Consider the following 16136-nt stretch of genomic DNA (forward strand, 5'->3'; position numbering starts at 1 on the left):
GACCCTAGAATTGCTTATTCTTCCATATAGGGGTGTCGGTTGGTCTTTTTCCTCATTCTTTTCAAAATTAATGTATTGAGCTCAAAAGATGAATTGAAGGAAGTCAAGCTTGGATATGCTCACTTGGCAATGATATATGTATATACACCACACTATTATATCCCTCAAAATTAACTAGTTGTTCATTTCTTTTCTATAAACTAAAAAATAAAATTAAACTTTAATTTGGCATGCCTAGTTCAAAAGTCTTAAGGATGGGCAAATTCCCTTCCTATAAGGGTTGAGCCTTGCTCTAGCAATTTCCCATCAGCTTTTCCTTCCTCTTCCCAGATTCCTTTTAGGCCTCTCTATAACACCCTTATCTAAATACATGTGTCACTCATGTAGGTAAAACACACGTGGTTTTCACGTGATATGTTGGTCAATGTATCTACACAATATACTAGATAAAAGTCCAAATTTTCTACAAATAATACAAGCAAAAGAAGTCTAAAGCACCACAGGCTACAACAAGTTCCAAAATACATATCCATATAGAGGCTACAAGTAGAGGTAAACGAACCGAGTCTGAGCAAGCTGGCTCTGGCTCAAGCTCGGCTTAAAATAAATTTTGAGCCTTAGAATTGGACTTAGGCTTGGCTTAGCTCAACTCGAGCCGAGCTCGAGCTGGACTAGACTGAGTCTGAACCAAGCTTAAGACTAAATAAGCCTATTATCAAGCCTCATTCAAGTCAAGTCGGATTGAGCTGGACCGAGCCAAATCGAGCCCAAGTCGAGCACCGTGGTCGACCCCCACGACTTTGGTCTCTTCTATGTATTGCGACATAGCAGTAGGAGCTGTAGGAGCTCTTTTCTAAAGGACGTAGTTATTGCCTAAACCATCGAAGAAGGTGGATTGGCTCGACGCAGGATAGTAGAGGGTGGGTGCAACGCCTATGTGAGAAGGGTGGAGGTTTGACAATGAAGGCCTTAAATGGCCATTGTAGCATGTGGGTTTCGTAGTAGCAGTTGGTATCAGCAATACCCTTCGCTGACAGCAGGGTATGGTATGCCCAAAAAAGACAAAAGAATGGATATAGACTATTTATACTACCTACACGTGTCAAGAAGAGAGAAAAACATGTCACGGCAACTAAATTAAAAATCACTGGGCGTAATAACTCTCATCTATTATGCGAATTGACAAAAGAAAAAGAGGGCTTTCTACACGTTAGCGGGCCCCATCAGTTGAGACACCTCTTATCGATTAATGCGAATTTATTGAAATGTCACCACCCTAGTACCCTACACCACTAGATAAAAAAGAATTACATATTATACTCTCTCTCTCAAGATAACTTTCATTTGGCCTATCGAGCCTATCAAGCCGAGCTTGAGTGAGCCGGCTCTAGCTCAGGCTCGGCTCAATTTTAATTTCGAGCCGATTTCAATGGCTCGAGTTTGGCTCATCTCTAACCGAGCTGAGCCGAACTTGAGCTTCAGCCGAGTCCAAGCCACTTGTTTATTTTCAAGCCATTTAACTTGAATTACAAGAATAATTAAATAAAGAATTATAAAATAATTCTTTGTCAACCTTGCCACAAACTTAGGCTTCTCTACAAATCTAAAAATATTTCCACTAAAAACTGGTGATTATAAAGCCTAGTAAATATCCACATCTGCAATCTAAAAGTTGTATACAAAAAGATACAACAATGTTAAATATGAATGTACTTATCATAATTACAATCAATGCATTAGTACCTCGTACTCATCATATTCATATTTGATGCGCACATGTGTTACCAATCTATAACATGACATATATCAAACCAAACTATCATGTCCTCATACTCAATCTCTCGTAGAGCTCTATCTATAGGCCATGTCAACACTATACCACATAATATGTATTATTTCAGACTATTAGGTCTTTAGCTTGGGTTGCGCAAAGCTATACTCGTATGCCACATCAACGCTCATACCTGACTACACAAGCTCCCTCAAAGAAGGGTAAACCTTAGGGTAAACTCAGCAAACAATATAACCGATTGTCCGCCAGTGAAAAATGTGCTTCATAGTTAGATCCCTCAAGTTGATAACTCTTCTCCCATTTGTAGTTCTTCCTTGTGAACTATCAATCATCTTTTGTTTGAGTGGGAGTTTGCTAGAGCTGCATAGTTTGCTAGGCCTCTTTCGTCTTTGCTTGGAGCTCACCGCTCTTGGACTCATCCCCTGGATAATGTCACTTAAAAATTGCTCAGTAAGATATTTGGATTCACTATAACACTTACATGGTCATTTGGAAGGCCAAGAATGCCTAGACCTTCAGGTGTAAGTTGCCTCTCCCTCTCGAGGTAGTGCATAAAACACATCACATTGCCCGTCCTACCTGAAGCCTCTTCTTCAGTCTAGCTGCCTAAGTCGCCCAGATCCTACTCAGATAGCTTGTTCTCTTACATGGCTCGGGTTGGTGCTACTTCGAAGGGTGACAACTATGGTGGCGTTGGTGTTTTTACTTGCAAATATGTGATAGAATATTTAATATTTGAAGGTTTATTCATATATTCCTACAGTGATGCCTTAACAGTTGAAGTCCTTGCACTTCCACAAATGGGAAGCTGTCATCTCTTCTCAGACTTCCAGTCGATCAGTTGTCAAGGCTGCGAATGATCCCTTATTTACTATTAGTTGAAAAATCAATGGCATTGTACAAAACTGTATTAGGTGGATGTCTCTCTTCCCCTATATTAGGGTTTTCTTCATGAGTCAAATCAGTAACTCTTTGGCTCATGAGCTGTCAGTCTTACTTAATCAAGTTAAATCCTCCTTTATTAGGATTGATCAACCGTTAGATGATGTAAACTGCTCTAATGATAAATAAAATTTTTGTCTACAAACTTTCATCAAAGTAAAAGAGTTCAGAAGTCCTAATTATTGGTATACCTAAATATCATTGCCATTGAATTTTTTTTTGTACTATGCAATACTTCATGCCATCCAACCACTAAACCCATCAATTTAAAGAGCAGCTTTAGCTAATCCAATTGGTAGGTAAAGCTTAAGATGCCCAATAGCAATAACCCACAAAATAAAATGGCACATGATTTGGAGAGCCAAAAGGCAAAGTAGGAAAAAGGGGGCACAAGAATAAGTGGCTCAGATTCTCGTAGAAATTAAAGCAGTGTGCGTGTTGATATATATATATATATATATACAAACCCCTGGCACCTACTTTTGCGACATGATTTTGTGCTGAAGGAAATCCCTCTCTCTCACTCACTCACTCACTCTGTACATCGGCATTTATTCAAAGGAGAAAGAGAAAGTATACGGAGTTGGTGAGGGGTCAGCATTCACAAGTCCCTTACCGACAATGATACTAGCTTTCTGCACCATCCAAGGCATTCCCAGTATCTCACATAAAATCCATATTTTTATCCTTGATTTATTTTTATTTTTATTTTTATTACATTGCATTATTTTGCATCTCTAGTCTATGTGCAGTTACATCAGCTATTATGTCTGAAGGAGCGTCTTAGAATAAATTATAATTTATTTATAAAATAATATACGTCAGTAAATCACATTAATTATATTGATTTTAGTATTCGTATTTGTTTATATTGGATAGAAAATTTTAAAATGCTCCATATAACGCCAATATTTCAGTTTCAATTGCATTGCCACGTGTAATTCGACGGGCACCCAAGAATAATTTTCCCATTAGTATCTCTATAGATGTATCCAAACTGAGGATGTGATATATGTTGTGATTTGGATGGTGTGGGAAAAGGGTTATGCATGAAAACGCCAAGTTTTGCTAATTGAGATTGAGTATTTGTGGAGATAATGGTGCAAATTGGTCACTAAACTCTAAACTTATAGCCGAAGATAGCTAGCTCTATAATATATTTTGTATAAATTATACATAATCGATACAAATATAGTTTAGAAAAATATTAATACCATTTTAGAAATTGTAGCCTAGTGCATATATTGATGATATGCAATTATTTATTATTATATTTAAGGGGGAAATTCATTTTACTCTCACTTATAGCAGGCTACAATCTAAAGTTCAGTTGTACCACTTTAACCATCATTGTAATTTTTATATAGTTGTAATTTTAGTTTAAAATTAATGGTAAAGTTAAATTCTCATTAAAAGTATCAAAACCTTTAACCGTTTTGCAGTTTGTTTTATCGTTTTTGAAATATTTGAAATGTCTAAAACATATAAAGTGAGGAAGACTGACATTTGCATAAGGCAAAAGGGTTTTTTATTAAAAAAAATATTTTTTCTTAAAATAAAAATCACATTTTAATGGTTTTATATAAAATTAATATATGTCAATAAATTTGTATATGTTAGAAATTTAAAGGTCTTAAATGTCACAAACAAAGGTTCAAAGAGTCACTTTGGATTTTGGTATAAGCATAGGCATGTTGGTTATATTTTCCTTGATATTAAATGTATATTAAGTATTCAATAGATTTATAAATTAGTGTAAGAACAACAACCCTAGTAATTGGTAGTGAATTTATTTTGTCTCGTTTAGCTTTTCATCTTTAATTTTTCACATTTATACATATGGATAGATATTACGAGTTACATTTCGAGCCCAATTCGACCCTAGCAAAGCTCTGTTAGGGTTTGACATTTTTCTCCCCTAGACACTGAAGATTCCTTCCCTTGCCTGCTTGGTCGATGTTTCTCTCTCTCCCTTAGCCATGGTGAAGGTGAAGGGGAGGGTCTCTATTCTCCCCTTAGATTTTTTTTTTCCCTTTCTTCCCCTCCCTCTCTTGTTTTTCTCTTTCCTCTCTTTTTGTCATCCTCTCTTTGAATTCTTCAAATATCCTTCTTTGATGGTCCAAATTGCCACATTCCTTTTCTTTTTGCTGATCTCTCTACTCCCTCTCGTTCCTCTACTACCCACCTCCTGGGCCACCCTATCTAGTTACCTTATCACTCGTCGTCAACTCCAGCATTGACTTTTCCTTTCCATACTTGAACCCCACCCGATAAGGGCTCCCAATAATTGTCGTGGCTATTGATGCCTTGCTTTAGCTATTCAGGAGGGGTCACTCACCCTCCTCTGCAGTCCATCATCCCTCCACTTGCTATTGCTCTAGTGTTGTTGATTGGGAGTTGTGGTTGCCTTTGGTTTTTTTTCAAAGCTTTGCTTTGTAGCTTGGAGATTTATTGTATTGATAGAAGATGTATTAGTCCTAGAGTTGCTATCTTTGCTTTTGCTTCTTTAGGATTTGTACTTTTGTATTATAGTTTTTCACTTACTAGGCTACTGTGGTGTCAACTGAGCCATAAAATATTGAATAGCCCGCACCTGCATTATTTTCTCAAGCTTCTCGCTGCTACTACTTGTGGTGCTATTAATGTTGCACAAACAAGAGCCTTGTTTCTAGTGCTATTGTCCAACTTTCTCTGTTCTTTGCTTTAATGGTTCTAATTAGTATTTTACTTAAATATTATGCTCCTCTATTGATCGGTCTATATTTAGCCAAGTGTATGGCTTGTTTAAGGATCGACTCGTTTCTTCTTTTGGTGTATCAATTTATAACAGATAACTAAGCCTAATGACTTATTAGCGACTTTCTTAAAAAAAAAAAACACATATGGATAGTTGTTAGATTCAAGTTAGTTGATTGTTGAAAGAAGTTGTGATGGACATCGAGATGGTTTCTGCACTAGTGCATCTTCAGAGGAAATATCCAAGCCTTTGGAAGCGTGATAACAAATATATCATATCAAACAATGGTAGTTGTATTTCATTTATGTTAATCAATTAAATCCTTCTTTGATCTGATTTTGATCTTTGATCGAATCAACTGAGACTTAGAATGATATATTAGGTTTTATTTTACTGTTGGGTCAAGTTGATTTTCTTTTAGACCTTATTCGGGTTTAGTTTGAGTCCATTAGATTCATATTAGGTTTACTATCGCTTATTTATTATTTGATGTATAATCAAAGGTAAATTAGTTATAATAGGAATTATATTTCCTACATAAGGAAATCAAACCCCACTTTTACAAGATATTATTATTGATCTTAAAATAAAGAAGAGATGACAAAGTATTTTCGTGTGAAGCATGGAACAACTGGAGTGAATCTTGTTATCTCATTTTTCATTCTTCTTATTCTTCACTATTTTTTGAGGTTTGGCACTATAGTACTGTACCACAGTACTTTATCATTGTACCATAGTACTGTAGCATATACTACTAGGTGTAGATCTCAAGATATCAAGAATTAACCAACCGATGTTCCTTGTGTGAATTTTAAAATAGATGTTAAGAAATTAATAAAATAAGGATAGTGCTTACACTTTGATAACTATTCTGACTTTTTAAAAATATTATTAGTTCCTCTACTGCTATTTTATTTTCTTATTGTTGGATTTTGCTTTTCTTCTATCTCTATATTTTATAATTTGCATTTCATATAGTGTACGACCTTTAGGTTATTCTCTCTACGTATTAGAGTTTCATTGAGTATTTATTTGAGGTTCCATACGAACACGTATAAGTATCTGTATATGTGTAGATATTTTATTTTATGTGATACATTTTGGCATAAGCTAACAACTTCCATCAGTCTACCACTACAAAGTGTGACGTTACACTGCTTTGAGAATTGTCACACTCGTCATCGTTGTCCTCCCATCTTGCCGACAGCCCTACAGACCTGGGGCCGTCGAAGGGATTTTACCGACGACGGCGAGTACTGCGAATGACATCCAAAAGGGCTTTAACCGGAGAAGAAGAAGTAGAAGAAGAAGAAGAAGAAGAAGAAGAAGAAGAAGAAGAAGAAAAGAAGTTTGAGAGACAAAATGTGAGCTTTCGGTCATATAGACAGAAAGAGCTTAGATGAATGTTTAGAAGACAAGCAACCTAGAGATTGATGGGATAGAAAGGTTCTCCCAAGAGTGAACTTTTCTCTAAGTTCTCTAATCTTTTGGACCATGAAGAGACCGAGATTGACGTGCAAAATTTTCTCTCTTTTTTTTTTCTTCTCTTTTCTCTCATGGTCGGCCTTCACTCATCTCTATCAGCAGTGCAGAGAATAGGAAAAAGACCCCAGGCTACAAAGATCCTCTATCACTCTTTCCCATTTCATCTCCAAATTATACTTGTAGGTCGACAATAGGCAATCAATTTGGTTTGCCATCGACCCAACCACAAATAAACAAATAAAGTTCTATATATATATATATATATATAGATAACAATATTATGTATGGCACATTGGCAAATGTAATAGACTGTCATCAGTAAAGATTCCTTCTTTTTTTTCAAATTTTTAAAAGAAAAGAGCACAGAAAAGAAAAGGACTTCACCTGCTCTGAATGACCTCCTCATCATTCTTCATTCAGATTTCTCAAGATGTCCTCATAAGTGCTTGTAATGGGGGCTGTAATTTTTTGTGGGGCATCTTTACCTCTTCAGTTAATGCATTTTACTTTTTAATTAAAATATAGGGAGTATCTTTTGCCATAGAAAGGGAAGGGAGGGAGGAAACCCACATCCATAACTCATGTTCCTTGATTCGGAATATAAATCAACACCAGATCTCATGCCTTTACAACTGTTTGTCTTTCAAAGCTAATCAGACTTAAAAGAGCATCCCCCCCAACAACCTCTATTACACTTGCTGCTGCCAAGGTTAAATTCTGAAGTATATATATATATATGCCTTGAATTTAATATATATAATTTATATTAATTTGAATTCTTTTGCTTTTGAACCGAATTCATCTCCAAGGATATGAGTTTCTTTCTACATTCGCAGTTGAAGATGATCTGCAAAACTGATTGAGAGAAGCCAAGAGGTGATGCTTAAACCTGCAAGTATAATGAGCTATTCATATGAAGCAATTTGGAAGCATATGAGGTAATATATCCTTGACCGCTGGAGTTCTGAATTATATTCAGATGCCCATCCACTGTATATTAATAAGTGAGACCATCCTCTGTGTAGTACTCCAAATAAAGATTGATTCAGACACTGAGATCACAGTAGAGGAGAATAGAATGACAAACACAATAGATAGACAGAGATGGATCTTGCCATCTTCTGCTTACATGAGGGTTAGTTGTGTCGGCATCTTCAGCAAGGACGACAAATGATATTCATTGATGAGCAAATCTAAAGAAATAATAGTGTCACACTGACAAGATCATTGAATTATGACAGTATTTGACCTAGTCAATGAAGAACATGGGAGTTTGATGTATAGGTATAAAAACTTTACATAAAAGCAAGACCACCATACACCCCCTATTTATCGAAAATTCTATTAAGACTAGCAGATTATTTTTATGAAGCAGTCTTCTGTACTAAACTCAGAAGGAATCTCTGCCAAGCTTTACTCACAAGAAAAACCAAGCAGAAGCTAAGAACATGCCATTGACAAGCTTAAGAACATAACCATCTGCTTACACAATTGATAGGTAATAATGAGAATCTATTTCATAATTTCTACAATCTAAGGCTATGAACAAACACACTGTAGCAATGTTAGAAAGCAGTAATAAGACAACCGACATTTAAGCTAACAATGTTCCTACATAAATATTGGTGCCAACACTTGAGCAGGATATGAATCCAACCAAATGGAATACTGCTATAACCTATAGACACAATTGTGATGTTGTTCAGTCCATGAAAATATACGAAAACCATTCTATATTGTCACCAGCAAGAAGAATCATAAAGGGTCTCTGCTAAAAAAGAGTTTTGAAATGGAAGACTGTAATGGAATTAACAGGCAAAGACAACAATGGAATTAATCATTTTTTGCATACAAATGCTTAGATATGTTCGCAAAACCAAGCATTAAGACCTGAAATCTTAATGACAACTGGAATTAGTCAAGTAAAGGCATCAAGAAGGGAATGAAATGATAATGATGAATCATCTCGAGTCTAGTTGCATGCAACTTCATATAAATACAATTTCTGAAGAACCAAAATGTTACAACATTCTTCCTGGTGGTCTTTCTCTTTTGTTCCTTGTGTGGATTCTAACACAAACTAGAAGATCTTTATCTGCACACCCAGTAGCCCTCGAAAACTACATGCCTGAACAAGAGACAGACTTTGAAAAACTGATTATGTCTCTCTCATGCCCCCACTCCCCACCCCACTAAAATGTTAATAGAGTAAGTAAGAATAATAACATGGGCACAAGGAAGAATTTGTAGGAAAAAGAATCTAGCAATTCCTACATTTGAATTCTACAATCGCAAAGAGGATAAAGGTAAAACCAACTAGAAATGTTACACTGAGGAGGGTTCCATGAAGGGCGACTCATTTAGCACATTGTCCTCCTCATCGGCGAAGAGATCTGCATCCTTGTCTTCCTCATTGGAAAAATCCCTCCTTTCTAGCTTAGAATGAGCAGTGATAAATAGCAACTTGTTGACTCGTTCTATACTAGCTCCTGACCGCCCAGGAGTAGACAACCACCGCATCACCGGCGTACAATACTTGACCCCACATGCTGTAGCATGAAGGAAGATGAGCCTCACAGCCACCTTCCCTAGCGACTTGAACTCACTCAGACATGTCTCCCACACGAGCCGGCTGCTCTGTGGGTTAGCAATCCTCATCTTCCCTGTCGTTGGATCGAGCTGCTTTACCTGGACTGCCTGTGCATACAATGGATCCATCCCCTCTGACCTCCACTTCATCAGCTCCATCAGTGCGATGTGCGCTTCTTCCCTCGACACCATTCTGGTGATCAGCTTGTCGACATCCTTCTCCTGCTCTGGAGTCAGGCACTTGAAGGGTGGGAGATACCTCCCGCTCGCATCCTTGACCAAGTAAAGCGGATCCAAAACGAATGCTGCCGACCATGCCGGGTGGTAGTTCTTCTTGAACCGTTTGTCGATTACCTTCTCAACAGGTGTGTCCTCAATGTTAAATTTAGCACAACAGTCCTTTACCTTCGACCGCAGTTCCTCCCAAAGCGGCAGGCATTGCCCAACAAGCGGCCGCTCCACCTCCATCTCCTGTGCCATGCCATTGATCAGCTTCACTAGGGAGTGCACCGCCTCTACATTATTCCAAAATCCCATATCCCGAATCATTTCCCCCAACTCCCTCCCAATTGGGTCCTCCAAGCACAGAATCTTATAAGACTCATCCAAGTTTACCAATTGAATTGCTTGAGCAGAAGCCAAGATGTCCTCTAGCATTGCAAAGACGGGGGTGTCTGCGCCGGCAACACGGAGTAGACTGGTGTGATCGACCTCTTGGAGCTGATACTTGTGGAAGGTTTTCCGGACTTGGGAATTAGAGTTGAAATAGTTCGCAATCTTGGAGCAACTTGAACTAACATTATGGAAGAGAGAGAGTTCGCGGTGGAAGTCTTTTACAAGGTTGTGAAAGCTCTGTACTTGGCACGAGAGGTTCACCATCCAGTGGTGTTTGTCCTCGATACTTCGCAAAGCTTTCGACTTGAAGCGATCAGCAACGATCCCTGCGCACCGGTGAAGACTACCATTTCCGCAGACATCGATGATGGCGTTCCAGAGCACGTCTTCGGCGTAATCCGACATCGCTGGAGCATGCAAGGGCAAAGCGCTGTGGAAGACGGAGGTGCCATTGGGGAGATTAAGTGATAAAGCAACGAGAGAAGAAGAAGACGACGAAGAATTGGGTCTCCACCCATCGGAAGCGAGCTGGAAGAAGAGCGCCTCGTGGACGCGTGCGTCGGCGTCGGCACGAGCGGCGTCGAAGCGCGCGTCGAGACGTGGACCGACGAGGTCGCTTCGGGAGAGAGGTGGGAGACCAACTTGGTGGAGAAAAGCTCGCAGCTTTGGGTGCTCTACGGAAGACAAAGACACTGCACCAAACGACTCGTAGAACCAATCTGACAACAGAGCAAGAGAAGAATCGATTTGGGTCCTGGAGAGGGGTGGACCAGGGGAAGTTTTGGGGGATTTAAGCTTCTTGACGCTGTCTCGAAGCATGGCGAGAGCACCCAAATCGTCCTTCCCGCCGGACAGCACAAGCGCTTGCGTCGGCTGAGATGGGTCGATCAGAGCGAGGTGAGAAGAGCGTTTCCGACCAAGATTGGGCCTGGAAGAGGAGCAAGGAGCAATGGACGAGATGGGTTTCGGAGGCGACGAAAAGTTCGGGCAAGTCCCGCGCTTAAGGTGTTCGGACGCGGTCCTCGAAGGGTTGGAAGCAGAGAAGATGGCGTCGCAAAGGGAGCACCGGAGCTTCACCGCTTTGGGAAGACCCGTCTCGGAGTTCTGCACCAAGATTGGCTCGAGATGGGACCAGTACCACGCGCCCTTCCCCTTGATCGCCTTCGTCCTCACCGTCGTCAGCGCCTCGTATCGCTTGTGCACCGCTCGCGCCGCCGCTTCATCCGCCGCCGCGGTCGATGGCTCTGCTGCCATTGGTGTTCCAAAAAAAACACAGCGCTTCGCCTTCTCTTTGTTACATGTAGCAGTTACTACTCTCTCTCAGACCTATCGTCGAACACCTTGTGAATTCGTCTCCGTCCATCGTAATTTAATTTCTCTTTTTTTCTTTTGTATTTTATCTTTTGTTTCCTTCTCTCTCTCTCTCTCTCTCTCTCTCTCTCTCTCTCTCTCTCTCTTTCTCTCTCGCTCTATATCTCTGGGGCTCTCTCTCTCTCTCTCGCTCGCTCTTCTCTTCTTCCACTCTAGTTTGTCTCTAACAAGGAAGGCCTTTGTTTCTTTGTGTGTATGGAGGGGCAAAAGAAGTCTTCCTTTGTGGGGGCTTATTGTTCCATGTGCCTTATTATAGTGTAGCAGTAGTAGAAAGAAGTGAGAGGGCAACCTAGGAATTTAAGGAAATGTTGCTATTCTTCTTCTTCTGTGGTCTTTCAGCCGGGTTGACCACCCCCTGTAAGGGAATGCTTCTGGTACATGAATATTAAATTCATTAGGGTACAAGTCTATTACATAAAAATACTGAGGAATTTGTACATGTTGATCTGTGGATGTGCTACTATTTATATGTATATCTATACTTTTTTATATTTATTATTCTCAATGTGGTGGGAGTAGTTGGTACTGCAGTTTTGTAGTGGAACCACACCAGCTAGCCCTAGCCCTAGTCCATGGCTCAAATTGCACAAGAGACCCACAGATTAACCTACTCCTTAATCCTTATTGTGCAAATAAATTGTCCCTCTTTCTCTGCTCTTTTGTTTTGAGGAGGGTGTATTTGCATATAAAAACCTTTTTAATTTTTTTATAATAATAAAAATAAGTTTTTGTGCCTAAGAGCTCTTATGTAAATTATAAAAAATAAATGCGTTCAGTCTCACGAGCCTAATTCGCTATAGTTGCCATTATAACTCTCTTTCACAGTTGCATTTCATTGATGAAACTTAACTAAGATGGTTAAAAAAAAATTTCATTTTACCCTTGTGGCTTGAATTTGTTGGAAAATATCTAATTCAATCTAATATCATAATATTTCGTATATATAAAAGTAAATTGATCAACCTTTCAATTCACTCTATAACCATTACAGCTTTTAAAATTATAACAAAATCATTCTATTTAAACTCCAATGCAGAAATACCATACCCACTTAACACCTTAAACGAAATTTAGAGAATTGATGAAATTGTCCTCTCCTCTCGTTCTTTACAATTTTGACATCTCCTCCCTTTCTCTCCTCTCTCTACCTCGAGCACATCACACCCCATGCTCTCCTCTCTACTTCGAGCAACATCCTCACCCTGCACCATCCTCTCCTCTCTTCAGCTCTTCCTTTCTCTCTATCAACTTGGAGATTAGTAAGAGGTTGAAGATACCGATTAGGAGGGCAACTTGAAGGTGCTACAACTTGAAGAACAAAAGGAAATGATTCTTTAATGGAGTTGGGAGGTTACAAAGATCGGAGAAGGGGGTGGGGGGCTCCAAATATTTGGAGCAGAGGGTGGGAATTGGGGTAAGCTTTGATTGGAGAAGGTTAATGGGTTTTTATTTGACATCATCATAAAATTTTCTCTTAAGTTAGCACATAATTTGCACGTGTGTAATTCGTCGTATGACTGTCACATGACAACTTATAAACAAAAATAGATAATATAATCTTAACAAAATGAGTTAAGCAAGATAATTCTAATAGTTAAAAGATACTAAAAGATAATTCACGAGGTAAAAATAAAATTATTCCTAAATAAAATACACATCTCACTACAAGCAATAGTACTTATAAACAATTAATATAAAATAAGAAAATAAAAAGTAATATTATCCTGAGTATATGTGTTGCTTTGCAGTCAAATAAGATGCTCAAACATTAAGTCTAGAGGGCACTTACATATAAGAATTGAAATTAATCAGTTTGTTCATCATTTTCTTAAACGCAAAATAGAAAACATAGTGAGATAAAGTATGGAATGAGCGTCGGGGGGGGGGGGGGGGGATTATATTAGATTATATTAATTAGTTTTTTCGTGCGGACTGCGTGGGCTTTTCGTGCACGTTTTTTTCTCCTCGAAATTCGATCATTAAAATGTAGATTAAAAATAATTCTCGTAGTTTTAAACTAATAGGAAACCTATTCAAAATATTCTGCATATGCTATCATTATTCTAAAAAATTGATAAAATTGTCACGTTTCCTCTGATGTTTTACGAAGTTAACAATTAATACAATAAGATATGGGATGGATGGGGCAAAATTAGTACGGGTGAGGCCACATTTAGTAAGTGTGAAAATTATTATAGTATTTTTTTTAATTTAAAAAAAAAGAAATATTTGAAAAGATTGTAATGAGAATTAGGTAAAGAAGTCCTTTTGACTATAGAGTGATTTCAGGTTAAATCTAATCTTTAATTGATCGAAAATTAAACAGCTAAAAAGTATAGGTTCGACCCCACTAATACAATTTCAAAAGTATTAGGTTTAGGGGAGAGAGAGAGAGAGAGAGAGAGAGAGAGTCAAGCAATTACCTGTCATACATCAAATCATACTATCTATAGTGTGAGATGGCGTGTATTGAGACGTATCAGAGATCAGCTAGAATGGGTGCATTTAATTCATCAATGGGATCACAATCGATCATACTTAGTAGTCATTTTTCTAATCACCCCTTTTGAGAAAAGGTAAGAAAAATAAAATTTGCTCGGATTACAATCTCTTTTGAGTCCTTTCAGGCACTTTTCCTTGGACGATTCTTCAATTCTTTAATCGTATGCATACGTCGACATATCATTTGCTCCAAATAAAGTAGAATAAAATTGATTATAAATCAAGATTACAAGGTTAGGTGTAGTGGTTTTAGTGGGTCTTCTATGCTCACCTTGTCTTTGATTTAGAAGATGTTTTGATGACCCACCTGGCCGAAGAGGTGAAGAAAAGGGGAGAATCCAAAGATATTTATCCTCTTGATTAAAAAATTAGCGAGATAATGACCAAACTACCCTATTCTATCTCTCTCCCAGTCTCCCTCCCTCAGCTTGTCTAAATATCTAGGCTTATCTAATTCTTTTTTGTTTTTGAAATATAAATATGTATTCAGCAGGGAGCTTTTGTGCCAGAATAGACAATGCAACAGTCCTCCAATAAAATGTGTAACAAGTCAACGGGCCACCATGCCCCCAAAATAGAAATATGGGAGGGCCTGATTAATTAACTGCTCAATCTGCAATTTGATTAGCTTTTTAATATACATAAAAGAATTTTACATCAACAAAGAGAGGAAAGCGTAAAAAATCTTAACAAGGATGTTTTTAATATGCTACGGGAAGACGTTTCTTTGTTTAGAACCTATTATGAGCTCTAATCTCACCGATGGAAAAAATGGCCACTTGATTCGATTAACTATGGTCTTTAGAGAGATTCCGAGGCAAATCTTGTGAGAAAAATTTCAAAAAATGTTCTTATTGGAACATCTTAAAATTTGAATATTTTATTGCTCCGGAAGGGAATTTTTCAATGAATCACAAGGTTTAGCTAATTAAATCTTGAGATATCAACCAAAAAGCGACTAAATGTTAGAAGATGACAAAAAAAAGTGATGCTAGGTTGAGCGATGGTGATGAGGTGTTAGGGTATGAGATAGTGTAATGGGTCGATAGAAAGGTCAATGTGGGAGAGGAGGATTGTATCCTAGGGATAGGAGGTACCGGTCAAATGATAAGGGAGGTGATGTGGGTGATCAAAGTGGTCTACCAAGTCTAGTTGAAGGGAATAGGGAGAGGAGAGGAGAAGATAGCAAGAAGAAGACCCGATAAATCTCAATATTCAACTCAAGTGCGCATCAGAGCTATTTATTGGTAGCTACCTTGACTTGGTCAACTAACATGGTTCCAACTTAGTTTTGACTCAGCTAAACACAAGTCAAATCAAATAGTAATCTAGGGTTTTATTTGAAATACCAAAGAAATAGCTAATACTAACTAAGAAAAGGACAAAACAAACTGTACTGTAATACCTAAAACAAACCTCCTAAGCACTAAATACAATGCCTTAGACTCAACTTGGTTGAATCGTAACCGAATCTTCATCAGTTTGAGGGGAGCCTAATTCCACTAAAACCTTATCTGACGCCAATGTAAGTTGCAGTTTTGCATTGACCAGACCTTAGTAAGAATAATAGAATCATTAGGAGATAGTGCTCAAGTTTGTTGCCAACACTGCACCATCCACTCGTTGAACCACCGTCCAACACCACCTAATCATATAGAGTAAACGATTTGGTGGTCATTTCGAATTGATTCGAACATGTTAACATAATAATGATACACATTTGACTATCTTGATTGTGTCACTGATAAAAAAAAAAACTGTAACGAAGTCAAAATAAAGTGCAATTAGAATTGTTGGATGCACACATCAGGATATTAATTGTTATAAAATAAGGGTTATATGATTAAAACAAACATAATTGAGACATACCAGCTTATCGATCACGCATATTCATTAATTTTGATCACTCAATAAATTGAATACATGAGAACCGCAACCCATAATGTTACAAGAAATTCACTTAGGCTATTGAATGCATGCAATTGACGTGTTTTGATATATGAAAAAGCCTAGACCAATTTGTACGAAATCAGTTCACACCAAATCTCAATCCTCTTCGCATGTTATAATCTAGCAAATGCATGGATAAAAGTCTTTTTGTCG

General features: G+C 38.1%; 1 protein-coding gene across 1 annotated transcript; it reads right to left on the reverse strand.

Moving 5' to 3' along the window:
- Nucleotides 1-8796: 8796 nt before the first annotated feature.
- LOC140763837 (uncharacterized) lies at nucleotides 8797-11905 on the reverse strand. Its single transcript, XM_073102202.1, has one exon. The coding sequence runs from the start codon at nucleotides 11412-11414 to the stop codon at nucleotides 9282-9284; it is 2133 nt and encodes a 710-aa protein (XP_072958303.1). The 5' UTR covers nucleotides 11415-11905; the 3' UTR covers nucleotides 8797-9281.
- Between the last annotated feature and the right edge of the window lie 4231 nt (nucleotides 11906-16136).

The sequence above is a fragment of the Typha angustifolia genome, chromosome 7 (assembly GCF_048772165.1).
Source record: "Typha angustifolia cultivar Huaian chromosome 7, ASM4877216v1, whole genome shotgun sequence".
Lineage (NCBI taxonomy): Eukaryota > Viridiplantae > Streptophyta > Magnoliopsida > Poales > Typhaceae > Typha > Typha angustifolia.

Coding starts and splice junctions, on each gene's coding strand:
- LOC140763837 (XM_073102202.1), bottom strand. CDS start 11,414: ATGGCAGCAGAGCCATCGACCGCGGCGGCGGATGAAGCGGCGGCGCGA.